This window comes from Eublepharis macularius, chromosome 12, assembly GCF_028583425.1.
Source record: "Eublepharis macularius isolate TG4126 chromosome 12, MPM_Emac_v1.0, whole genome shotgun sequence".
NCBI lineage: Eukaryota > Metazoa > Chordata > Lepidosauria > Squamata > Eublepharidae > Eublepharis > Eublepharis macularius.
In genome coordinates, this window is record NC_072801.1 from 32,109,958 (window position 1) to 32,135,904 (window position 25,947).

Consider the following 25,947-nt stretch of genomic DNA (forward strand, 5'->3'; position numbering starts at 1 on the left):
CTGCTTGGGTAGGAGGAGTGAAAAAGAAGGATCCCAGGCTAGGGATAGAGAGGGAAAGGGCAGAAAATAGAACAACTGACACTGTAATGCCCACACGTACATTGGTGGCACAGCCAGAATACTCTCTCCAGTGCTGGTCATGCCATCCCTGAAAGGATATCCTGGAGCTGGAAAAGGTACAGAAAAGGGCAACCAAGAGGATTAAGAGATTGGAACACCGTCTTTGTGAGGTAGGGCAGGTAGATATATTGTTATACGGAAAGGAAGGACACTGAGGATGGGTCAGGGTATGTGGAGGTAGATGGGCAACATAAAAAAGGTTGGAGGCTCCAGATGAGAGTAGCAGAAGGCTAGAGGCTGCTGGATCCAGTCTGAGGGATTTTGGGCACAGAAGAGACAATTAAAGGAGGCAAAGAAATGACTGAGATTTATAAAATTATGCATGATGGACAGAAAAAGAGCTTTCCCTCCCACTCCTGTCACACTCAATCCTAGCCTAACCCCATGAAATTAAAGGACAGTTGATTCAGGACACAAGAATAATCAGGACTACATCTTCTCACAAGTTGTAAACAACAAAATTCCCTACACAAGACACAGACACATGGAATGGCTTCAAAGGAAGGTGAGACACATTTAGGAAGGTTATTGACCACCATGACGCAACGGAACCCTCTGTCTGCCATTGAGCCTCTTCTCCCTTCACACTAGCTTCTGGATGTTCTAGAAATGTCTGCCTTTGTCTGATCCAGCTGAACTACTTAGTTTCTTTCCCATCCATTACATGTGCCTGTAGATGCTCCTGGTAGCCTCTAAGGAGGACATTTTCTCAGCCTTTAAATGTTTTCTGTTGGAGGCTCCTCGGCTGTGGCACAGCATGTTCCACATGGCCTGTTGCTTTGACTGCACTGGAATGATTGGCAATGGAGAAAAATCACACAGAGTAAGCGTAAGTGGGCTTCAGCTCCCACCCTTAATGGGAGTTGACAGAGGCACAGTAGAAATTGCCAGAAATAGAGATAAAAGTATACTTGTGAAGTGCTGCAGCTGAAAGGGAGCCCATTTCTGGGAAAGACAAATTTGTGAGGGAAGGGGCCTCTGAATACTGACAGAGCATCTTTCCAAGCTACCCTGTGTATTAGGGGAAAGTTGTATCCATAGCATGGCTTGTATGCCCACCCCTCCACCTATACAGAAAATTGACTCCCACAGGCACTCTTCTCAGCAACACTGTGCCTCTGTGCAAAACCAGATCTTTGGGTACCTCTCTCATAGGTTGCAGAAGACAGAGCAAGAACACACACAAGGGCCACCATTTTATTGTTTTAATTTAGGAAGAAGTGGGGTTGAACAAGCCATCACTGCTCTGAGCTGTTGTGGTTAGCGAACTCCCACAGGAGAGCTGTGACTGCTTCCCGACGATTCATCCGTGTGGCTTTGCCCTGATAGCGGCCGCGCTTCCCTGCTCCTTTCCCTTCCAGAAGTTCCGCCACCCTTACGGGAAAGAACAAGAGAAGTTGGTGAGTTCTGCAGGGGTAGGTTTTTTTCACTCAAGGGTTCATCAGATTCCCCCACAATGATATTCTGGCTGATTTGCTGTCAGCTCTGGAATTGCCAGATGGACTCTCTCTCGTTACCCCCACAGGGCAGGACCATTCTAAGGATTGTAACACACAAGACTGTCCCTCCCACCAACATTTCTCTGACTGGCATTGAAGAAGAAGCAACTCACCTGGGCCCTAATTTCTCCACAGCTTCATTAGGCCCTGCAAGCAGAAAAAGCCCAGCGGCCTTTTCATCTCCCACAGACAGGAAAAGGAGGGTTTTCTGTGGAAAAGATCAAGTTTCGGTTGACAGCCTCTATTGCTATAACATCTTTATTTTAATTGCTGCTTGCTAAGTGCTAGCGCTGGGCTGGTAGGAATATTTTCACCACAGAATTATTAATTCTTTTGCCCTCATCTTCTCCTTTAATGCTGCCAATTAACGTACTTCTAGTTTCACTTTAATGTGTGTCGTCTATGTTCTGAAACCTCAGTAAAGTTAAAAATCCAGGCTTTTCTGATTTCTGAATAAGAGTGTTTTGAAATATCTAGATTACTGGGGTAGTTACAGACTTTCAGCAGGGAGCACACAATGTGGGGAATAAGACAGAAACAAGCACATCTGATCTGAAAGAGACTCACCTCTGTGCCAATTTCATTCGCCACAATGTTCATGAACTCAGAATCACCATCCTTCCTGCAGGAAGGGACAAAACATTCCAAAATCTCACTGCAACTCCCTCCCAATAAATTTAGTAGACATGAACTTAAACCTGCATCTCTAAAATGCCAACCATCCCTCAGCTCCATATGACAAAAGTTGGCAATAACTGGACTGATATGAGGATCATTTTTAAAGTATTCTGTTCAAAATTTCACAGATAATTTTTAAAGTAAAAACATAACATCTTTCACTTTGAAAGTAAAAAAAAACCCACCACCCATTTATTGCAATAAAAAAGTTCTCAGGCATTAACCTCTGCTACAATCCTTATATTGAATAGCCTTATGTTTAATAGCCACCCACCTCAGTGGATCAAAAAATCCACACTGTTGTGCCCCCCACCCCCAGAGCTAGGAAATAAGATTCTGCTAAGCCCTGAGAAAACCAAGGTTTGCAGAATGTTTGCACAACTGCAAACATTGCAAAAGCACACATGCTTTGGATGTCATAGTAGAATGAGGTGGGGGGACTGTGGTGGAAAAGGAAACTGTGGTGGCTCCATGGGGGAGAGAGGAGAGCTGTTGAGAGAGAAGGGGGGAACAGAAGTGGCACTTGGTGGAGGTAGGAAGCAGAGTCACAGCCAGAAGGTAAAGCAGAAGCAATGGAAGGTGGAGGGAAGTGGGGGGCAGCAATGGGGAAGAAGCAGAACCAACACGGGGAGGAGGATTGGAGGAACGAATGGGATTTCCCCTCCCCAAGTCCTTGTGGATCCTCCTCTCGTCAATGTTATATTATGGGGCAAAAGTTTCCTGGTATGCAGAATTTCCCTTCCTACTGGGCATTTAGATTGTAGGGATATGAAATTCAAGTCTTCTATTTCCATCACATACAATGCCCATATTGAGCTATCCTCACCTGTGTAACACAAACACTGGTTCCCGAGACGGGCTACTTTTGAATTTCTGAGCAATTAGGACAGCCAGATCTCTCTGCAGGTTCAAATTGTTCTGAAAGGAAAATACATGACATGATGCAGACACTGTCAGGCTGAATTCAAGAGGAACAGAAGAGGTAGGGAATCCCCAGCAAAGCCAAAGCTGAACGTGGGCTTTCAGAAGATCCACCAGACCAGTTCCTGGACATAGCAAAGGTTTGCAGATGCTCTTGTAGTATATCTGACCAGATTTGAATCCAGTAACACTTCCAAGATTTTCAGGGTATAAGTATCCAAGATTCTTACAAAAGAGGCTTTGACTCAAAAGCTTATACGATGGAAATCTTGTTGATCTTGAAGTTACTCTTGGAACTCAAATTTTGCTCTTCTAATGCAGACCAACACAGCTACCTACCTGAATGTATCTGCCAGGAATCTGGATATCAGACCTCCAGGGGTCTTTGGGAGACAAAGGCCTTAGCCAGCTTGAAAAGCTCGAAGGCTGGATTGGGCTCCCTCTCCCCTGCTATTTTTCAGGACTTCCCTGGCCCCATTTGGCTCTAGGTTTTGGCTTCCTGTGGCTCCAAGGCGTATGATTCTTTGCTGCCCCAGCCAAATCTATCCTGAATATTGTCTGTTATAAAGGTCTACAAGTCAGGTCTTCCTCAACCTGGCTTCCATCCTCCTTTTGTTGTCCACTGGACTCTCACAAGCTGCCCGTTGACAGTCTGATTAACATGACCCTCTTTCACATTCAGTTAAGACCTGGTGGTGGATCCCTCAGCCACCACTGAGAAGCCACGTGCTGACTGGTCTCATTGGGGGGCTCATCAGAGGTTCACACAATTGTACCTTCTGAAGTTGCTTCAAGGAGTTCTGCAGCCTCTTCACAGCTTCTACATGCTCCTCAGGGCCGTTTCTGAAATGACAATGACAACCCAGGATCCCTCAGAGAGGGGTGCTGTGCCCTGCTAACAGGATGCAGGCCAGGAGGAAGGGTAACAGTAAATGGGGGTGCAGGATTCAATGCATAACAACAATGGTTGAACTGTCATCTTTCTGCTCAGGTGTGACCGCTGAAAAACTTGTTACCCATCTTCAGCCCCAAGGGTACATGTGGGCGGGGGCGGGGAATCCACTTCATAGAACTATAAAGAAACAGCTATTCTATAAATCTCACCATTACCCCACCTTAAGAGAGAAAAATCCCAACCCTCAGAAGTGTTGCCATCAAGGCCTGTGGGTGGTTAACAAAGAGTGGCTTTGTGTGTCCAGTAGGAAAGAAGCAGCTGGATACTTGCTTGAGCAGTGATGTGAGAGCCTTCTCGGTGGCGTGACTCTGCCCCACAGCCTTCAGCACTCTGTTTCCAGCAAGAAAAATCAAGTTGGTCTTGTTCTTTTTCCCCTTTTCAGTGCCCAGGAGCTTAACAACCTTCAAATGCATAATAACAGTTTGATGCCAGTTTGGTGCAGTGGTTAAGAGCACGGGACTCTAATCTGGAGAGCTGGGTTTGATTCCCCACTCCTCCATGAAGCCAGCTGGGTGACCTTGGGCTAGTCACGGCTCTCTGGTGCTCTCTCAGCCCCACCCACCTCACAGGGTGATTATTGTGGGGTAATAATAACACTTTGTAAACCGCTCTGAGTGGGCATTAAGTTGTCCTGAAGGGAGGTATATAAATCGAATGTTATTATTATTATTATTAAAACAAAAACATGTTTCCTCTGACTGGGAAATGCTAAGTGGGTTGGAAAAGGAAATGCATCTCATCCCATCACTTCTTAGGGAAATATATTTGCCAGCATGGGGCAGAAAACTGTCCTCACCCAAACCGGATAGCCCCATGTTGACACCTGAAGGGATTCAGTAGGCTGATGTCTCAAACTCATGCCTCACCTGCAGATCGCTGAGGTTGGAGACATGCGTGCCACAACACATATTTGCATCCACACCCTCAATGCTGATTACCCGCACAGGGCCGGTGTGATCATCTGGCAAGCCGCGGCTCCTCACCTGCAAGGCAATGCCAGGTTAGAGCAGATGAGCAGGCAGCACCTTCCGTCTCCACCACAGCCTGGATCCTGCTCACCGTGTCATTCTCTGCATCGCCCACTGTCAACTGGCGCACCACCACAGGGATTCAAGCACGGATCTTGTCGTTCACACTCTCCTCAAGGGCCACCACCTGATCTGCTGTCATCGAGGGGGTGTCCAGCTCCACACTGCTCCGCTGACGACCCAGCTCCCTGCAGAGAAGGAAGGGCTGGCACAGGTCATGGGGAGGGGGGGCAGAAAGCCCTCTTGGCCACCTCTCATATTATCTCCCCCTTTCCTAAGGAGAGAAACTAGACTAAAATTGCAATCCTAAACAGGTCTACTCAGTGAGGCTTACTCCCAGGAAAAGACTACTGCAAAACACTAACAGATCTTGCCAGACTCTAGGCTCCTTTATGGTTATGACATGCTTTATTTTTGACCTTTGATCAAAGCTGACAATAAGACTTAATAATGCTAATTAATTTACTATCAATAGTCCACAGAATTGCTGTTGATGGACTAAGATATTGCCAAAGGTTAACTGGGAAAAAATGATGTAGGAAATAGTGAAAGTAACTCTGAAAGTCATTTTGCAATAGAATTTTGCGGGAAAGGAACCATTTTTCTCTCTCTCAGCTCTCCAAGAGTGATTCTCAGTGGTGGAATACATGCTTGGCATTCACATGGCCCCAAGTCCAATTCCTTATATCTCTTGTTAAGGGATGTCAGGTATTGGGAAAGACCTTTCTCTACTTAGAGAGCTACCGTCAGAAAGAGTAGACAACGTGAGATGAACCTGTGTTCTGGATTCACTTAAACCACAAATTTAAAACAAATACACAAACTCTATACAATCTTAAAAATGCCTGCACCCTACACTTCATGCAAAGAACTAGCAACTAAAACACCCTTGCAGTGTCTTCTAGAGAGGGCATGCCCTCATGCCCTATGGAAGGGAACAGCTGTCAATGACCAGCCTGAGAACTGGAGGTGACTCACAGGGACATATAAGGTGAGACAGTTTTTCAGATCTGCCACAAGGGCTGGGCTTGGACTTGGCCAGCGGCTGTATGAGCCCAGAGTACCTTGTTTGGTGTGCCTTGGGCCATCTCTTCCCCAGAGCATATACATATGGGAAGAAAGAAATGGGGAAGAGCTTTGTCTTGCTCACCATGATGTTGTCTTGACCCCAAACATCTGATCTGCCACAGCTGTGATAAGATGCTGCCCTGCAAGAGACAACTCAGCAGTAGCTTTGTTACCCCCTCTCCTCCCTATTTTTTTAACACTCCACCCCAATTTCCTAGGTGTCTCATTCTCACCTGAATGCTGCTGCATGTGGTCAAACCGTCGGTCCCAATCCAGCACTAGCTGCACCTCGCTGCCTGGCTCAAGGGGTGTTTGGATGAAATGTAGTGCATCTGGCCCTTGTCGAGTGACTCTGAGTACGGGGATGTCATCAATGAACCCTCGGTCATCAGGCTGAGGAGGAAAGGGAAGTCACTGGCCATGTTCCTGGGGCAACCTGCTGAGTTGGCCTTCGTGCAAAAGAGGCTCACTGGCTTCTCTTCAAAGATTCTGAGGTCTAAGGCACAGTATTGTTTGCAAATGCTAATCTTTCTATCCCCTGCCACAAATAAATCAAATTGTGTTAACTCAGGAAGTTGCTGTGCATAAGGGAACTCTGCAAGTCACTTGAAAACTTTTAAAATAACCTAAGTAAAAAAAAAAAAGTTATAGACAGCAGATTTTATTTCCAGTAGATGTAAACTGCCATACCAGAGCTCTTAAAATATGTCACCATTTTTATTGCACATGAATATGCAAAATAATGTTAGGAAAAGTGGAAGGCAGTAGGAAAAGAGGAAGACCTAAAATGAGATGGCTTGACTCAATAAAAGAAGCTTCGTTCTACAGTTTGCAGGATCTAAGCAAGTCTGTTAATGACAGGATGTTTTGGAGGTCTTTCGTTCATAGGGTCACCATAGGTTGGAGGCAACTTGATAGCACGTAACACACACGTAAATAAAGGTTGCATAGCCACAACGTGCCACTTTAAGAGCAAACATAAAAACGGCACAGCTCTACCATTTGTCTGGCCCAAAGGGAACAGTTTCAACATTAAATCTTAAGTAACATATTAAAAGACACAGGACATGACCCTGGCCCAAGAGCAACTGCTAGTACCTGCCCTCCACCCTCTGGGAAAAGGATGGTGTCTTCCAGGACGACATGGAATCCCTGCAGCGTTTCCTTCTTTCCATCAGTTTCAGATACTAACTGGGCAGGGCAGCAGGAAACCACCCTGGTTGTGAACTGGGGAGGAAGAAAGCAACATGTGAACAGAGCAGGATAATAAACAAGGCAGTGAACAGAAGGGCACCCCACACTGGGCAGTCCACCCAGAAGAGCAAAGCTTGGCACATGCCTACTGGTGAAGAACCAGAGAGGGGCAAGCTTTAGCGCTGGACTAGAACCTGGGTTCAAATCCTCACGAAGCTCCCTGGGTGGTCTTGAACAAGTCATTCTCTCAGCCTCACCTACTTCACAGGTTGTCATGAGGATGAAAGTGTATGGTTGCCAAACCTGGCTCAGGAAATTCCTGGAGATTGTTGGGTGAATCCTGGAGAGATTACAGGATTTGGGGAAGGGAGGGATCTCAAGCGGGGGAGAGGGGTTATAATGCAAAAAAGTCCACCCTCTAAAGCTGCCTTGTCCTCCAGAGGAACTGATCTCTGGAGATGCTTCAACTCTGGGGGATCTCCAGGCCCCGCCCGGAAGAATAGTTCCATGTACGAACTCCGGGGAGGTGGGGGAGAAACATGCGCGATATGGAGGCTCCTTTCTAGCCGGTATGGGGGACTTCTTAGCTGGGGGGGCGGGGTGCTACTCCCTCTTTCGCCCCCCCCCCCAGACTGCAATCAGGCAAATGTGCCCAGCCAGTAATTGCCCAGATCTGCGCGGACCTCGACATGCCCACACGAGCGTCGCCACCCCCACCTGCCGGAGCCAGCTATCTCGCTGGCACATAAACGCCATGGCGGTGGTAACCGGCACCGGAGGAGCAGAGAAACCGCTGCTGAGGCCTTGGCAATTGCGACTTCCGCCCGGCCTACGGCAAGCGGAGGGGAACAGAATACATTCTCTGCGGTCCGTCTGCCTTTGACTTCGTTCGCGCTGCTGCCGACTGGCAACGTAGCCAGGCTCTGTTCGCCTTAGCGTGGGGGGACGCTTCCATTATGACCTAGTGGTCCACAACCTTTTTGATAGGTGACACACAAGTCAAAATTTACTTGGTATGAGGACGCACTTGGGGGGGGGGGGGGAAGCGGATTTACTAATCATTAAAACTGCAAAAAGCTGGTACCCACTTTTGAGTCAGGCCCTATAGGGAAATATTGCCCCAGGGAACGCCCAGCTCCGTTTGGGAGGCGTCCCAAGGCTGTGCAGCGCCTGGAACTACACAAAGGCCAAGCAGTGATGCAGGGTGATGCATTAACCAGCTTGAAGCATTGACTGGCATAAAAAGTTGCAGAAGGTGAAGACCAATTAAATGACACAATGACACACACACACACACACACACACACCCCGCCATAGAGGGGGGGCTGCCAACGAAAGAGGCAGCCCTAAGCCCCTAGCCTCCAAGCAACCTTGGCAGTTGCCCTTTCCCTGCCTCCCTTTCGGGTTCCTTTTTTGTGCAAAAACGTCTGGAAACTCCTTGGGATCAGAACCCCCCATCTCTTTGATGCCTGTTTTTGTGCCATGCCCAAGAATCCTGGCTTCTGCATGCCTGGCTTCTGTATCTTCTGGAAGTCCCATCATAGGAGATTCAGCAACTGAATGGCTTCTCAGAGCTTGGAGAATCATGGCACCCAAAAAGAAGTCAGCAAGTGAGAAGGTGACAAGATGCTTTCCTGTCTGTCTTGCTTTTGAACCCTAGACTCTGCCTTCTTGGGATGTTCTGCCAAGTAGGCTCTTCTCTTTTTTTTCTTTTACATTTTTTATTTCAGTTGCGAATGATCAATGATCAGGATTAATATATCAAACTTTTTAAAAAAATATATCACATACAATAAACATCTATTTCCAAATGCTTAAATCAACTGGACTGACTTAACATATTGCCCATCTAAGATAATGTATATTTCTATGACAAAACCATTGAAGTAGCAGATAATTATAGGAAAGATTTCCAAAAGCTTACTATCAGTATACGTTGGTTTTTCAATAATGACATATATAAATTATAAACAATTCAGATTGTTGTCATAAACTGCATAAAGCTGAAGCAACTCCCCCTATTAACCATATCCCCTCCTCCCTCCACTTTTCCAACTAGCCCCCAACAACAAACAAAACAAAACCTCCTAACAAAGTTATCTCACCAGACTCTCTGGTCAGTAAGATCAGGGAAATAGGGTTTAATAAATCCTATATCTGGGGGTCCTTAACATAATTGGAGGCGTAGAAGGCTATACTCCCCCACCAACCACGACTCAACTGCTTAATCATGTTAACAGTAGTCTCATCCCAGCAGTGTTAGGAAGTGGCAGAGTTGACGTGTGACCTATTGAAGCACCCACCAAGTCATTTGGATTCTTCGAGTTCTTCTATATGTGGTTTGGCTCAAGATCTTTCAGTTGGGTGAAGGGACTGGCTACTTGTTAGCTATTCCTTTTTTGCTTTGAAGGCTACTCTCGCCATCGGATCTGCCCCTGGATTGGTCCAGCCAGTGATGACTTCTGGGGACAGAAGCAAGTACTTTGTCCCCAGATGGTAGCCAGACCTCAGGCACAGGATGGCAGATCAACAAACAAAAGCCCACCCTCACCAAGGCAGAAAATAGCTTTAATCAAACATATATGAATGATGGGAATTAGAGTGTAAATTTGAGAAACAAATTCTGATGGACTTCTGGAACTTCACTGTTAATTCTACACCTCCTTAAGTACTTTTTGTCATTGCAGACATATACGTTGAGGCTGTTCAGTGTGCATTTTGAGCCAGTATTTGCATGCATTCTTGAATGATTTGTTATAGTTCAATTCTGAGAGGAATGGGGGAAGATCCTTCCACAAAAAGAAAATATGAGTTAAGAGGAGTTTGGGACCGCAGCAGTCTGAGCTGGATCCCCCCTTCCCCCCCCCCCGCCCCACTGTGAACACACAGGACAATCATAAGCAGAGTTACCACCTTCTAAACCTATTGACTCCAGCAGACATACTATGTTCAGGACTGCACTGTTGCAAGCCACTTGCATGCAGTTGTCCACATCTCCTAAACTGATGTCCCATGTCTGATGGACAGTCTGGGCAGATCCTGAATTCTGTTCCCCTGAAGTGTGATCTAATTACTGTATATGTGGCATGGCTCTGGAAATCTCCCTTTGCACCAAATCCTCTCCCCAGTGGACCCAGTGAGAACTTGGTGACGGTGGATTCATGCAATATGGTCATCTTTGGAAAGGTATGCCTTAAATCTTTCCCTTTGGATGTAGGAAGACAAATCAAAACTACCCTTTTCTACTTGAGATACTGAGCCCAGCACCAATTAAGGCTACCCCAAGTCATTCTTCACTGTCAAAATAGATGATAGCCAACAAAGTTGGATTTATTATCATTATTTATTGGCAGTGTTTTGAATGGCTTCCTGCCTTCATACACAGCATCCTTAACAGAGGGGGATGACCTGAGAACATGGAGCAAGGAGAGGGGAAGAGTCAGAATCGGGGGAGGGGGGGCTAGCTGGGAAAGCAAAAGCCAAACAATCAGGCAACAGAGTGCAGTACAAACTACTTCCACCATCTGAGGAGGAGGCCAGGAGGTGAGGTCCCAACACAGCCCTTCTAGCACAGCTGAATATCCCAGAATCTGGCATCCCTACAGGATGTCTTGGAGCAGAACTGTGCAGCTACACCACAGTTGGTTGCCCAGAAGATCTTCTCAGGGGATTGTGGTTTTCAGATGTCATCCTGGAGAAAGAAGAACAGACAGGGATAGATCAGCACCTCATGTCATGATATTCTGCAAGGCCTGTGAAAGCTTGTAAGCTACTGACCATGCCCCTTTGCACTGATCTACTCTCCCTGGTCAACGACCACTTCACAGTCTAGCAACAAGAGCCAATTTGGGGGATAGAGGGGCAGTGCTGGACAGCCGAGGAGGTCCTGCACCCATGATCTCACTTGTTTGCCACTTTGAAAGTGGGATGCTATTTCAAAACTGCTACATTCTCCTGTCCTAGAAGACACTGGCATGGCACAGCTCAGGTGCTGTCTTGATCAGGCCAGGACAACTTATTGACCTTTTTAAGGAAATAAAGATGATCCAACGCTGGCTCACTGTACATAGACATGGAAGCAGAGGAACCCTTCAGCCCCAAGGCCTGCCTTGAGCCTCATGGAGATGATCCCAAAGAGAAGGTTTCCAGTGCCAGAGGGTTGCAGATACCCAGTTCTACATTCTCAAAAAATTCTGGAGCTATCAGGGAAGGGCTAACTCCCTTTGGGATCCTACAACAAAATGCAGCCCATCTCCTGTACACAACCACCAGATATCCCAGAGAAAAGCCTGAACATTTGGAGCATTACTTGCTAATAATATTTTTGCTGGGATATAAAACAGAGTGATTACCAAAACAAAAACAAATGCAATGGTATTTTGTATCCCTTCTAATGGTAATGGCTAGAATGATACAGTCTAAGCTTCCAAAAATCAAGAGATAGTTCCGTAAAGTACAGACTATTAATGGGATAAAACCTCTCATGGAACAGGATCCTCCAAAGACAGATTCAGTAGAGGACTCCCTTTTACTGACCATTGGAATAAGTAGTTTCAATCAGAATCTGTGAACACATTTTAATTAGATATAAGATGGGTGGGAATGTCTGAGCACTGGGTGTTAAAGGGAGACTTTTCAGACCCCCTCCAAGTACACACACTCCTGCCATCCTGCCTCTGTGCAGCTCTGGCTGTGTTGCTGCGTTTCCTCCCACCTTCCAGCAGGCTCCATGTTCCCTTCTGCTCAAGCCACACAGGAGCTCCTTCCCAGCTCTGCTGCTTCTCACCCATAACAATTCCCGCCTTGCTCTGCCCCCCCCTGTTTTTTCCACTCCCAGCCATGGCTGTGGCAATCTCCAACCACACTTTTTCTGTTCCTCCATGTCTAAATGTCTCCTACGTGTCGCTTTAGCGGTCCCTTCCTTTTCCACCTCTGTAATCTTCCTGCCTTTGTATATTCAGGTTGCACTTTTCATTCAGCCAGACATGGGAAGAAATCATCCAGTGCCTTTCAGAGCAGCAAACTCCTGCTGAGCTAGTGGGTTCCACTCAGATATCTTGGCTGCTTTACACACAACCATTTTTTTTGCTTGCCCTGCATTTAAAAATTGCCCTTTTTCTTACCTATTTATTTACTGCATCTATAACCTACCTTTCTCCCCAATGGGGACCCCAGGTAGCTTATGTAGTGTTCCTCCATTTTAGCCTCACAACAACCTGGTGAGGTAGGGTTGGGCCTATGCCTTTGTAACCCTTAAAATGGAACCTCGGGTTTGGAATTGCCGCCTCCTCTTTTTTCTGTGGTATCACTTCCAAACATGCTTGTATACACACTGCCAGAAGATGTTATAGTTGCATTAAGCATTTGGAAATGCAGTCTATGCGTACCTTCTTGTTCCACACTAACAGGGAGTACTTACGTCGAGGTCATCCATGGCAGGGGGTGCCTCCTTAGGTTTGACCTTTTGCAAGAGCTGGATGGGGACAGAAACATTCTTTGTTGACGATTCCAATAGTATATTGAGCCAGAGGAAGAAATTGATCTTTTTCCAATAGGATTGCTGCAAGCATTCTCGGGGAGAAGCTTCAGTGGTCCACAGCCCTTCCTGCTTCCCATGCACAGCCACTTCAGAACCACAAACTCTTTTGCCACTATCAGATGTTTAATTATACGCTTTACCTGGAATTTTGACACCTGGTAACATGAGCCACGGGCAAGGGAGGAGAAAGCAGACTGGATCATCATCTTCTCCACCCCTCCTGTTTATTGGATTGCCCAAAGGGTTGGCTTGTCTGACTGCCTTGTGCGGGAAGGAAGGCTGACCCAGCCCTACTTAGAAAGCAGCCTAGGAGCTGGCTGTGGTTGTTGGGTTGGGTTTTTACTGCTGCTTTGATACATTCCTCAGGCTTGTTCTTTGGGATGGGGGGGGGCTGTGTTGGATGGGCAGGAGAGGGTGTGGGGAGCTGGGGGGGGCTCTGTGGTCTGCTTCATCTGGCTGGAAATGGAGCTGTTATGGCGCCCCAGTTTATTGAGGCACCACACAGAACTGGGAGGAGTGTGAATGGCAATAGGAGGCACACTCCTTGGACAATCTGGATCTCTTGCTGAAGCCTGAAAATGGTCGAGATCTCAAGGCTGACTCCCGCACCACCAACAGGATGCTGTGTAAGGACAAGTCAGTTAGCAAAAATTGTTTTGCCTATCTCCTCCTCTTAGAAGAGGCCACAAATCTGGCAGAATGAGTGGGTATGAACTGGGGGCTTGGGGGACTGCCAAAAGGCTCTGTGACACTCTTGATTTTCACAGACTCTTAGCAGCCTGTTGCGATGGTATGAACCTTGTGTTACGCAGCAAAGACAGGCTGGGGTTCCTGCTGGTTACTAGGAAGGGCTCCAGCAGGGCTTGGGCTGCCAGGGGCTGGTCTTGTGACTGGAGTGGGGGGAGTGGGCTGCCAGGATGTTGGTCTTGGAGTCTTCAATATCCACAATGAGTAGGGTTGTAATGGGATAAGGAATTTCTTTTTCAGAAACTCTCTTTTTGACATATGGCCATTGATTCCCCTTATTCTTTCTCTTTTAAGAGCAGGATTTCTCTTTCATTTCTCAAGGCGCACTTTTGTAACGTCAGCGCTTGCAGTTGTTTTATGTTATATACCCCAGGGTAATGCTCTAGCAGGAAGAGCTTGGGAAGACACTGAGCCTCTACAGAGTGAAATTTTGCAGAACTTCCCTTCCTGCCACTTCTCTCTCCAAATTTCTCTTTGATCAAAAAAGGAATGGATTAGAAACTGATTCCACATTCCTAAAAAGAGGAATAGAAAAGGATTGTTGGATTTAAAGGAGTAACCAGGTAAAGAGGAATTCAGAACATTTCTCTTAACAACCCTAATGACGAGGCACCTGTCTCTGGCCAAGCTGCTAGGGCATCCTCAGGGCCCCATTCATGGAAAAGGTCATACATCAGATCAGTGCTTTTCTTCTAAAAAAAAAAAAAAGCAGTAGCGCTGGTCCTCCTAAATGCCCAAGAGGTACTGCACAAAGAGGCGTTGGTACTCTGCACTGGCGCATACCCCCTGAAAAAAAGGCCCGCACTGTATCTACTTTTTGTACCAAGCAAATTTCCTGCAATCTTGGAAGCACAAGAGAGTTTATATCCCTGCCACTTCCTGCTATGGGCACAGTTGGCTGTATCTCCTCTGCCTTGACTGGGTGAAACTGACTTTGATGGTTTGCCCTGGCATCTCATGACAGCCAAATGGATTCCTGAATGCAGTGGAAGATTTTTGAGTATCCCATAGGGAAATGGGGAAAAACCAAGGAGTAGGTGAGTGACGTGGGGGAAGGAAGTAGGAATGACTGGAGGGGGACCAAGTGAGAAATGAGCAACAGGAGATGAAGTGGGGGGAGAGGAAAGGAATTCCCCCCTCCGCACAAGTCCTGATGGGTCCCTCTATTCTTCAGTCAAAAACTTTAGCCCACCACTCCAAGCCCCTGGGCAGGCTTCTCCCTAGCCCTTTTCCAACTGCCCGCCGAGGCTCTTGTGTCCCTGCAATTCACTCCACCAGCACCCCCCTAGCGTTTTCACTACCCTCACTCCTTATCCCCTCCCCATTCACCTCTTTTTGTCGTTGGCTATAGCCAGTCACAGTGGCACCCAAGGGTTTCTTTCTCCCTCACTACATCTGTACATGTCCTTTTACCGTATTGGGTTTTCTTAACTGTCCACATTTTAAAAAGTTAAAGTTGGATTTGCAGAAACCTATACCTTAGCCCTGTGTGCCCCCTGCAGTTTTTTTTACCAAAATGGAGGGTGCATACTTGGCTTTAGATATATGATAGTTCCCTTGTGCCCTTTCCCTGCTCTCAAGAGGGCCCAACTCCTTGGTTTGCTAGTGGAGCTGAAGATCTTCAAGAGGACTCATTATGGTGGGGCGGGGGGGAGAGACCAGGCCAAGTGGGACAAAGCATGCCACAGAGCCCACCTGAAGGCAAATAAGGTAATGGTAACAGTGATAAAGAAGGATCCCTCCTACATTTTGTTAGTTGACTCACATTATCTATGATGATTAGGGATTTCAGTGACTCTGATACTATGTAGATCAATCCATCTTATTGATACACCTAGAATTTACCAGACAGTACAAATTTACTGGCTTCAGTTTCTCAGTGGGTTGCACACAGAGGGTGATACTGAGTCTGCTTTGTGGGATTTATTTGGTACGGCCCCACAAAGATTAGTTTTATCCCTACAATATTTATGTCTGGCTGCTAAAGGAGATCATCTCTAGCTATAGGTGTTCCAACCAGCAGCCAGAAGATGCCATCTTTGTTCTGGGTCATTACCTGGGGGTTGTGCTTAAGGGGGAACCAGCTAACACTGGTTCCAGACCAGACAGAAGCCCTGCGCAGACAGGCTGCACATGTGCACCATGCAGAGCACTCTGAGATTGCACAGAGGCAGGAAGGTAGGGCCAGCATGCCCCCCCTCCCTCTCTCTCTCTGTGGGTTGAGTCAACACATAGACAAGTTGTGTGCACAGGGCTAGACGTGATTCCGGTTGGGATGGTCGGTTGGTTCTGGAAGGGACTGTGCTGCGTGCTTTAGGGAAGGTGGGTCTGACACTGACTAACTCAGTTAAAAGTCTGAGGATGCTTCTTGATCCCACAATTACTGGAGAAGCAGGTTAGAACAGCTGCTGAAAGTGCTCTTTTTCAACTGTTTGAGGCATGGAAATGATCTTTCCTTCTAGATTCAACTGATCTACCCACACTGATCCACCCTATTGTAGCCTAGAGGTTGCGCTCCTTAAAAAGTGCAATTGGTGCAAAACGGGGCAGCTTCGTCTTTGACAGGAACCAGCACATGTAACATCTGCATTGGTTTCCTTCCAAGGGAAGGAACCGGAGCTTTGTTTTCAAGCCTGGGAGCCAAGTTACAAGTGATGCCTTACACAGGTTGGACACTTGTCAGCTTCCCTCAAGTTTTGATGGGAAATGTAGGCATCCTGGTTTTACAGCTTGGCTCTCCATTACAGCTACAAGACCAGGACGCCTACATTTCCCATCAAAACTTGAGGGAAGCTGACAAGTGTCCAACCTGTGTCAGGCGTCACTTGTAGCTTGGCTCTCAGGCCTGCAGACCACCTCTGCCTCTGGGATAACAACATTCTGCCCAACAGTTCCTGTGCACAGGGCAGCAACAGGCCCTTCAGCCCGGCCTTGAGCTCCATCTGTTACAGCCCCTGCCCCGCAGAATGGCATTCTGGTTGCAGATACAATAATAGATTCAGAAGATTTTGAAGATTAGAATCCAGTTGAAACCAGAGATTTTTTTTGTTGGGAATAATGGACAGCCAGTTGGAAAGAAGCTTTGGAACTTTGTTTTTATATTTGAGTACTCTATGCAAGAGTACTCTATGCACAAAAGTGGAAAACTCCAACATTGCCTACAGTGGAGGAATGGAGGATAAAAAGTGTTTGTGTTAATGGCAAAACTTACTTCACTGATTAGGGAAAAGACATTAGTTACATTTTTGACTGAATGGAAACCATTTTCAGACTTTTTACATGAAATGGATAATAAGGACTTAATGACATCTGGATTTATGGATTAAGAATCATGAACAATAGAAAAAAAGAGGGGTTTATGTTTAACTTATGAAAAAGTGAGATTCTGAAAATGAACTATATTTGTGGCGGAGAAAATCGGAACTCAATCTGTAGTTTAGTTTAAGGGTTTCTTTTTTCACTTGTCTATGTATTGCTAGTGTGTCTTCTTTTTAAAATGTTTTTTATTCTCTGTGTTTGTGTCTATAGCTTTTATGTTATTGTTTATAGTTTAAATAAAAATTCTATTAAAAAAAGACTGTCCTTCAAGAGAAGGTCAAAGGTCCACCTCCCTTTTGATTTCTAGGAGAGAGATGGAGCTTTGGAGGTGGGATTTTGATATAATCATTAGACTTTTAAATTATCTTAGTTGGTATGGTTGGATTTTGTAAGCTGCCTTGAGTCCCCTTGTGGGAAGAAGTGTGGGCGCAAATATTTAAATACAGAAAGCAAACTCATCCAAAGCCCTGACCTTAACCTAGATCGTGCTCTATGGGCTAACCAGCTCAGGTCTGGCTACAGAAGACGGAGGTTCAGATTGTGCACTGAGCTACACAGACTGCTGAATGGCCTTAGGTTTCCAGCAGGGCTATGTATGCACTATAGGAGCCACAGGACCAAGTTCGGAAGCTCGCCTAGTGCCTCTCAGCTGTCATTACAAAATGGGCAGGCTGGGGGGGGGCGGCTCTCAGAAAAAGGAGTTGGGCAAGCACAAGTCCCATAGTTTGGGAGGGTCACCTTCCATGCATCCTAGCACAGGTGAGGGGGCTTAGTTTTCAAACCCACAGACCTCTCTGTCTTCCCCCCCTGACAAAATAAGTAGGTGTAAATTTGCATAATATGTACTGGTCATGGAAAATCAGCTTTGCTTGACACAGATGACAGATTTCATTTTGGACACAAATTGTATGCAACTTTATAAAAATACTAATTTGCCTCATGCTGATTAATGCCAAGACAAATGACTGTTTCACATCACACATGGAAAAGGATATATAAATAAGACAACTGACAGCATCTATAATCCGAGCACAATCTTGCTTTCTGGCAGAAGAGCTCCAATTTCCTAGCTTTTGCGTAATGCAACTGCTACTCGTGTGAACTGGTCTTTGCCAACCACACGCCTGTCTGGGGGAACTTCCTGCTGTCTCCGAGGAACTGCTCAACAAAGCTGGAGAGTGCGTCAACTAGAGGCAGACCAGAACTGTTCCCCCCAAAGGTGGGTAGTGCGGATCCTTGACAGACATCTGGCCTGGGCTTTATTGTGGGACTCACCTCTGCATATTGCTCAACCATGGCAGCTTCCACCTCCTCGTCTCCTTCCCAGTCCCTCCAGTTATCAAAGTCCACTGATAGCCATGCTGGCTGCAAGAAAGACCAACCGTTACAACACGGCATGGCCCCCTCTCTGCACTGGCAGAGCCCAGCTGCCAAACAAGCATGGGGCCTCCTGATTTTTTCCCATCCCCCGTGCAAAGGGGGACAGAGCTGGCCATGGCACCTTTTCCCTTTTTCCCCGTTAAGAGATTCCAGCCCCTCCCCAGAAGAATTCTGGTCTATTTGGCCCCTTTCCGGCAGCCCCAGATCCAAGAGCTCCTTCAAGACTTCACTGTGGCAAAAACGGCAACTTTCCCAAGAACCAGAGTGGAGTAGTGGCTAAGACTAGGGTCAGAGAGAGACAGGCTCACATCTCTACTCTGCCACGAAGCCAGCTGAGTGACAGTCTCAGCCTGATCTATCTCAGGTAAATATGAAGTTAAAATAGAGGTGGGGAGAATGAGGTTCACCAACCTGAGCTTGGAGGAAAAGCAGAGTTAAAGTGTACTAAATTGACTCCTTTTTCACTTAGCAACAACTGGAACCCAGTCTTCCGAACATCCCTTTTTGGCCTGACGTTCAGGTCAGATGCTGCACAACAGACTTCCCCCCCCCTTCCCCAGCACTTCCTTCTACCAAAGCTCTCTGTCAGCTGTGCAGTGGGAGCGAAGCAGGCGGGAGGCCCCCACCTTAAATTCTTCTTTGGTGAGTCGGGGCCAAGCTACTTTATCCTTCCACTTGCGCACAAAGAGGGTGACAGATCTGCCTGAGCGCTTGTTCTGGGAATCCTGAAAGAGAATATGTTGGAGAAAAAGAGCAGGTGAGGTGAGGTGTAGGAAATTGTAACCATGAGCTACTGAAAGGCCCTCATTTTGGTTAAAGCAGGGTGGCTCAAGTACTTCAAAACTTGCCGGAAACATCTCTCAGCTGTGTCAGGGGGAAGGTGGGCTATAGAAAACTATAAATAAATAAGTTGTGCTGTCTTCGACAATATATTGTGTCTTCGACAATATCATTATCTCGGTAATGATATCGGTATCTCTGGCGGTATCTGGGCCTGGGTTCTTCCCATCCCTGTGGGGAATGAGTGGTGTCCACTTACTACAAGTCTATGGACTGTTTGTGCTCCGTTGAGGGCAACCTTGAAAATTTAAGAAAAAGACACAGACTGTATATGATGATGTTCTGAATGAACTTTGTGAATGGGACTTGGTACACTATTGATATGAACACTGATTTGTTGATTCCAAATATATAAAATAGTGAACAGTTTGTAGATCAGAAGGTGTGTTATTTTCACTCCTGTTTATACCTCCTTGAGCTTGGGCTCTCTCTGTTCAGGGTGTATCTTAGGAGGATTCCCTTTCTTATCTGTTTGGAGAACTAAATACACTCCAGGAAGCCTGGAATGGTGAGTAGTTAACTCAGTTAATGGGGGGAAAGTGGAAGCAGGAAAGAAAGAAAGGAGCCACTTTGAGGAGCCACTCTAAGAGGCCTGACCACTCTTTCCATTTTCCTTTAGTCCTCTGGGATCCTGGTAATCACATACTGTACACACAGCAAGTTTTGTGCTCAGAATTCAATTTCCAAGCGTGCAGAGGACAATTTAGAGTGGGACAACTGCACGTGGAAACAGGGGGCTTAAGCTCCCTTCCCCGGCAGTTTCCTGGACCTGAAGAGACCGGAGTGTGTGATTTGCTCCCTGGGCCAACCTTGCATCTCCTCATCAGCATGTTTCTCAATGTGCAAACAGCACCACCTTGTGACCACTTCAGGTCAGGATGGCTTTAGCCTCTTCTCCCTGTGCGTCCCAGTCTAAATCATCCCCCACGCTAAATGCCTGGGAATTTTTTTTTATTTTATTTTTAATAAAATTTTTATTGGATTAGAATCAATTAATTTCACATTACAATCAATTCCCCCATTTCCCAATTTCTAACCCCCTCCCTTTCCCCCCCTTTTTGTAGACTTCCAACAGTTTTCCAACCCTTTGTCCCTTTTCCCTTACTCCTTTTAAATTCATCTATCTAACAAACATATACTTTCCCTTTATTCTAAGCAATAATTCTTTAACTATTTTTAATACTCTGTACCCTATCTTTAAGTCCCTTCTTCCATATTAGACAAACAATTTGTCCCATTTTTCATAATTTCAAATATTTCTATAAACCATAAACCATATAAACCATACATTCATATAAGTCAACCAATTTAACTTATACTCTATATGTTACTTTTTCTGCATATCTTATCTTCATTCTGCTTTAGTTATATTTAATTATATTATTATTTTTATTCTACTTTGATTATACATCTATATAACTATCATCAAAAGTTATCAATCAATTTGACCCATATATATCTTCAGGTAGACTTATTCAATTTAGTACATTATACAATCTTTACCAAAAGTAATATTAGTTAGTCAGTCCTTATAATTAGTTATTTTCTATCAATATTCTATGTATTATTCTATATATAATAATCTAACAAAGTAGCTGCTTAGAAATTCTCATTTGCCTCTCCACCCCCCGGTAAAGTCACCCCCCTCTGCATTTTATTATGTTTCAATAGTTCTCAAACTGCCACAGTTCTCATCCCACCTCCCATTTCTTCACTAAATATTGTTTCAGCTTCTCCCAGTCTGTGTTGAACTGTCCTGGGTCAAGGTTTCTCAATTTTCTTGTCATTTTGTCCATTTCCGCCATATACAGCAATTTGTAAATCCAATCCTCAATAGTTGGCACTTCTTGTACTTTCCATTTTTGCGCATACAAAAGTCTAGCCGCTGCTGTCATGTAAAATAACAATGTCCTGTGTTGAGCTGGAATGTCCTCCATTCCCAAGTTCAGTAGCAGGAGTTCTGGGTTCTTATTAATTTGAAATTGTAAAATCTCACTTATTACTCTTATTATTTCCCCCCAGTACTGCCTAGCTACCTCACACGTCCACCACATATGATACAGGGAACCCTCATGCTTTTTACATTTCCAGCATTTGTTAGAAGTGTAAATGCCTGGGAATTAAGTTCCAAGCACGGAATTTGCAGCATACAAATGATCACCAGGATCGGTCTATGAACAAAATGTCAGGTGTAGTTAGGCCCTAAGAAGGAATCTGGGGTGGGGGGAATCTTTAGGGAAGGGGATTTTCAAATTATTCTCCTGCCACAATTCTTTGCAGGCCCCCAGCTGGTATGCTCTAAAAGTAAAGTGCCTGAGCCCCTTTGAATAATGCTAGCCATGAAAAGGACAATCCAAAAGCTGGGAACAATGCGATGTCCCATTCTGTTGATTGTAATGACTTGCTCTATGAAATCTGCCTTGAGTCCTACTGGGAAAGGTGGTCTATAAATAATGTAAATAAAATAAATGTAACACCTATTTGCCTAGCCTGCAGAAAATGACTATCTTTGTCCTTGAATCTCCAAAGAAGGGAGAAGTATCTCCAAAGTAGGGGAAAAGAGGTCAGAGCCTCCCTGCGTCCTACATCTTTTAAACCATAAGGAAGCAAGCAGCTGCTTTCCCCTCCACTGAAAAGGAGGGCCAAGAGGGCAGTACCCAATACTTCTCATCAACCAAGTGTGGAGGCAGATCTCTCAGGCCTAGCGCTGAACCCTGGACATCCCTGTCTCCCACCTGCCCTCCACACCCCAGTTATTCTCAAGTGAATACAGAAGAATGGAAACTCTCCTGCCCTTCTTCTGGCACAGGAGCAAGCCTTCCCTGTGACTTCAACCCAGCAGAGCAGGGCATAGACACCCTCATTGAAAGGTATCCAAGCCAAAGATTCCCAACTTGTCCCTTTCTAAATGGATACCCATTCCGGTCTTCCCTCTAAGCAGACTGACAAGCTGAATGGTTTAGATAGCTACTTGGTTAAAAGGTTCAGGGCACAGCTCCTACAGTACGATTCTACTATGTAATTTTTGGATAGTTTAATGTGCGAGGTTAACACTTAAGTTCTGCTTCAGTTATGATTTCAGATTTCTGGTTGGTTCCAGAACTCTACAGTATAAATCTTATTGTATTGTTTATTGAATGTCCCATCCCGTTGATGGTATTGACTTGCTCTGTGTAATTTGCCTTGAGTCCTAGGGAGAAAGGCAGACTATAAATCACATAAATTAACATTTTAAAAAATCCCCTGGACCCCTGGACATCAGCAAATGCAGATGAGTATGCCAAGTTGAATCTATTAAGGAAAGCTTTGCCTCCCGCAATAAAACGCCACATTCTCCTGCAACTCCTCTTGGTTTTCGCACACCACGAGAGAAGAAGGCTTTGCATTGCTGTATTCTGAAAAAGGGATCAGAGAAATTACAGGCTGGCTAGTCTGATGCCTATTTGAGTAAACGTGTGAGACATATTACTAAAGATTCAATTATTACGCCTAGAAGAACAAGCCTTGTTCAGAAAAAGAACAACCAAGACCTTCCTCTCAGCCTCAGATGGTCAAAGTTCCCATTTGCTGAGCTGCTTACCTTGGAGTTCACCCGGGCATAAAACTCAATCTTGTTGTACAGCTCCACTCCATCAGCATTCTTGCAGCTGCAAAAAGACGGAGAAATCCCTATGTAGCCTGACTTGAGCCAGAACTGCAAAAAAGGAAACCATGGGACTTACTCCCCAGGAAGGACTGGTGGTCCAAAGGCACCTGCTGCAAAAAGACCCCTAGGCATCTTACTAGGGTTTAGAAAGCTACACCAGGCACAGACAAAAGCCAAGACTTGTGCATGCCCCGCCAGCCTACAAGGTCCTCACTGGACCCTGATGCTTCCTCACCCGTATAGGCCATTTGCTGAGCTCTCACCTGAACACAACCCGGTAGTCATCCAGGTCTACCTTCACGTCCATGCTGTCCTCCACGCAGAACTCCACAAAGACGTAGCGTGGCCGGTCATACCACAGAGTTTTGGCTGCTTGCCTGGGGGGGGGGGGTCAACCACAAAAGAGAGTTATAGTAATTAGCCAATCACCAAAATGAAAACCCACCATAACCTTCTAACTACTCCAGTCTAAGACATAAAGTTATACTAGATATAATAAGACAAAATTCCAATATACATACAAAGAATCTGGAGCAAGCATCACCATTATATAACAATTACATAATTAATAGAACAATTGTATGAACCGCAGAAATTGGTCTGTACACCAACAAAAGCTAATGTAATAAAGAATCACTGAATTAAAAGCCAATTTCATACATGTATATGCTGCTAAAAATTCACAATGTTGCTAGAATATATAAAGATCTCAAGTAAATCCAATAAAGTGTTGAGTGCAGTCAAGAACAAAGAATGATTCTCATTCTCTCTGGTTTCTTTTTTCTTGTAGGGGAGAAGATGCCCTCATGGTGTCTGTACAGCAGTGGTTGTACATTTTTAGATATACATTGGAATTTTGTCTTATTCTAGCTAGTATAATTATGGCCGTGGTCACACGGGCTTTTATTTAGTGCTAAAATGGCGCTATTTCCCGGCAAACACCCACCTTATTCCAAAACTGTAGCGATTTTCTCTCTTTTGCTTTGTGCTTGATAGTCGCGCTATTTTGTGCCTCAGTGTGAATGCCTCACATCGATGTATTTCGCCTCGCAACGTCCTATGCCCTCCCTTCAATCCCAGAATCCATTTCTTCCTGCGACTCCCCTTTTTTAAATTTTATTATGTCCTTATAACGCCATAACACAATGCAAACTTTCTGCTGAAGTAAAAATGACTCAATCGCCATGGCAGAGTCTTCAGCGATGGGGATCACGCCAGACAGGGAGTTTTCTGCAGGCAAAGGGCTATTTATATAATTTCAAAGTTGGAAAAACAAAAGGGTCGTAATGTTTTGCTCTAACAGAATGTTTATATGCTGTTATTCCGTTATAGCGGAATTAAACGCCAGAATAATTTTAAAAAGGGGGGGGGAGCTGCTTCTGCGCGGTTAGAGAGAACAGAACAGAGTGCTTTGGTGTGGACAGCTGGTGGCGCGAAGAGCTGTTAGGTGACCCAAAGAAACGTTACTGTGCCGATAACAGGTAGGACGCTATATGCTGTAAATTTAACGGAAGAGATGCCCGTGTGACGACGGCCCTTGTGTAGTAGTTAGAAGGTTACAGTGGTTTTTCTTTTTGGTGATTGGCTTGCCTGGGGGTGGCAAGGCAGAGGCTGTCAGGGGAAATAAGGAGCTACAGTTGCCAACCTCCAGATGGCGGCTGGAGATCTCCCAGAACTGCAGCTGTTCTCCAGGTGACAGAGTAGTTTTGCTGGAGAAACAAGCTGACTCTTTGGCATTATAATCAGCTGAGGGCCCTCCCCCTGAGCTAGCCGGCTGAAGGCAGAAACCAGCCGTCCCGGCGGCTTTTGAACGGATGCCTGCGGACGCCCCCCAGGCGGAGGGTTTGGCTGGCTGACTCCGCTCCTGTCGTAGCCTGCATTTGGTGGCGGCGCAGGTCCGCGAGAGATTCACGCCTCGAGTTCAGAATAATGCGAGTTTAAGGGCGTGAAGCGCCCTGGGACCTCCGGGCTCTCTCCTGCGGGAGGAAAGGCCGGGTCGGCGCTGGACCTGCAGGCGTCCTGGGAGGCTCCCTCCTCCCTCGCTTTGGAGCGGAGAACGGCACAGGGGACCCGTCTGCGCTACCGATCCCCAGCCAGGAGGCCCCCGAGGTGCCCCCTTCCCCCCAGCACCAGGCCCCGCCGGCACTTACCAGGCCATGGCCCCTCTCGAAACTCTTCTCCGGCCAGGCGGAGCCAAGCGTGGAGCCCCCTCCTCCCCGCCCAGCTGCCCCTGCCCATCCCCGCTCGGCTTCCCAGGAGGACATCCGAGCCTTCCCCAGCCAGCCCCAAACCCAGCCAAGCGAAAGGGCTGTTCGTGACCCCGATCCACGGGGCTCCTGCCTGTGGCAACGTAATAATGAATATCACCGCAACAGTGTATCAAAGACACTCCACGCGATATTTTAGAAAGAAAAGTTAGTAATATTTTATATTTTTAGCAGCCCCCTCCTAGTCAGAATGCGCCCAAAACAGCATGGACCAGGCTTCTTGGTTACTTTCACATACACCGAAGAATGCACTTTGCAACTGCATTTAACTACGTGAAACGAGAAAATCCACTTGCAAACGCTCGCTAAAGTGCTTTGAAAGAAAACTGAGATTACATTATTCAGCGCCTGTGAAAGCGCACACACCCTCCCGAAAACAGAATGCATTAGAGGCACACCAGAACAATCTTCTAGACATAAAACGAGTGTAATGTTTAACTTTCATGAAGCGCTTCTCCACCAAAGATCCAGAGGAGTTAGCCGTGTTAGTCTGTAGTAGCAAAATCAAAAAGAGTCCAGTAGCACCTTTAAGACTAACCAATTTTATTGTAGCATAAGCTTTCGAGAATCAAGAAGAGAACTTGATTCTCGAAAGCTTATGATATAATAAAATTGGTTAGTCTTAAAGGTGCTACTGGACTCTTTTTGGTTCTTCTCCACCAATTATCTACTCCGTGCATCTCAAGAAATAAACCGGCTGCAGACCCCCCCGGGCTAGAACAACACAAAACATAAAATGAAGTTGCA

At 45.9% G+C, this 25,947-nt stretch overlaps 1 protein-coding gene across 1 annotated transcript; it reads right to left on the minus strand.

Annotated features, from left to right (window-relative positions):
• Positions 1-1,301: 1,301 nt before the first annotated feature.
• Positions 1,302-25,147, minus strand: LOC129338512 (alanyl-tRNA editing protein Aarsd1-like). Its single transcript, XM_054992813.1, is given in 17 exon segments — positions 1,302-1,494; positions 1,733-1,827; positions 2,187-2,241; positions 3,124-3,215; positions 3,995-4,061; positions 4,444-4,574; positions 5,040-5,156; positions 5,233-5,389; positions 6,352-6,409; positions 6,503-6,662; positions 7,368-7,496; positions 12,883-12,936; positions 18,343-18,432; positions 19,074-19,172; positions 22,868-22,934; positions 23,197-23,310; positions 25,084-25,147. Coding segments are annotated over 17 exon segments (1,629 nt in total). The 5' UTR covers positions 25,092-25,147; the 3' UTR covers positions 1,302-1,358.
• Between the last annotated feature and the right edge of the window lie 800 nt (positions 25,148-25,947).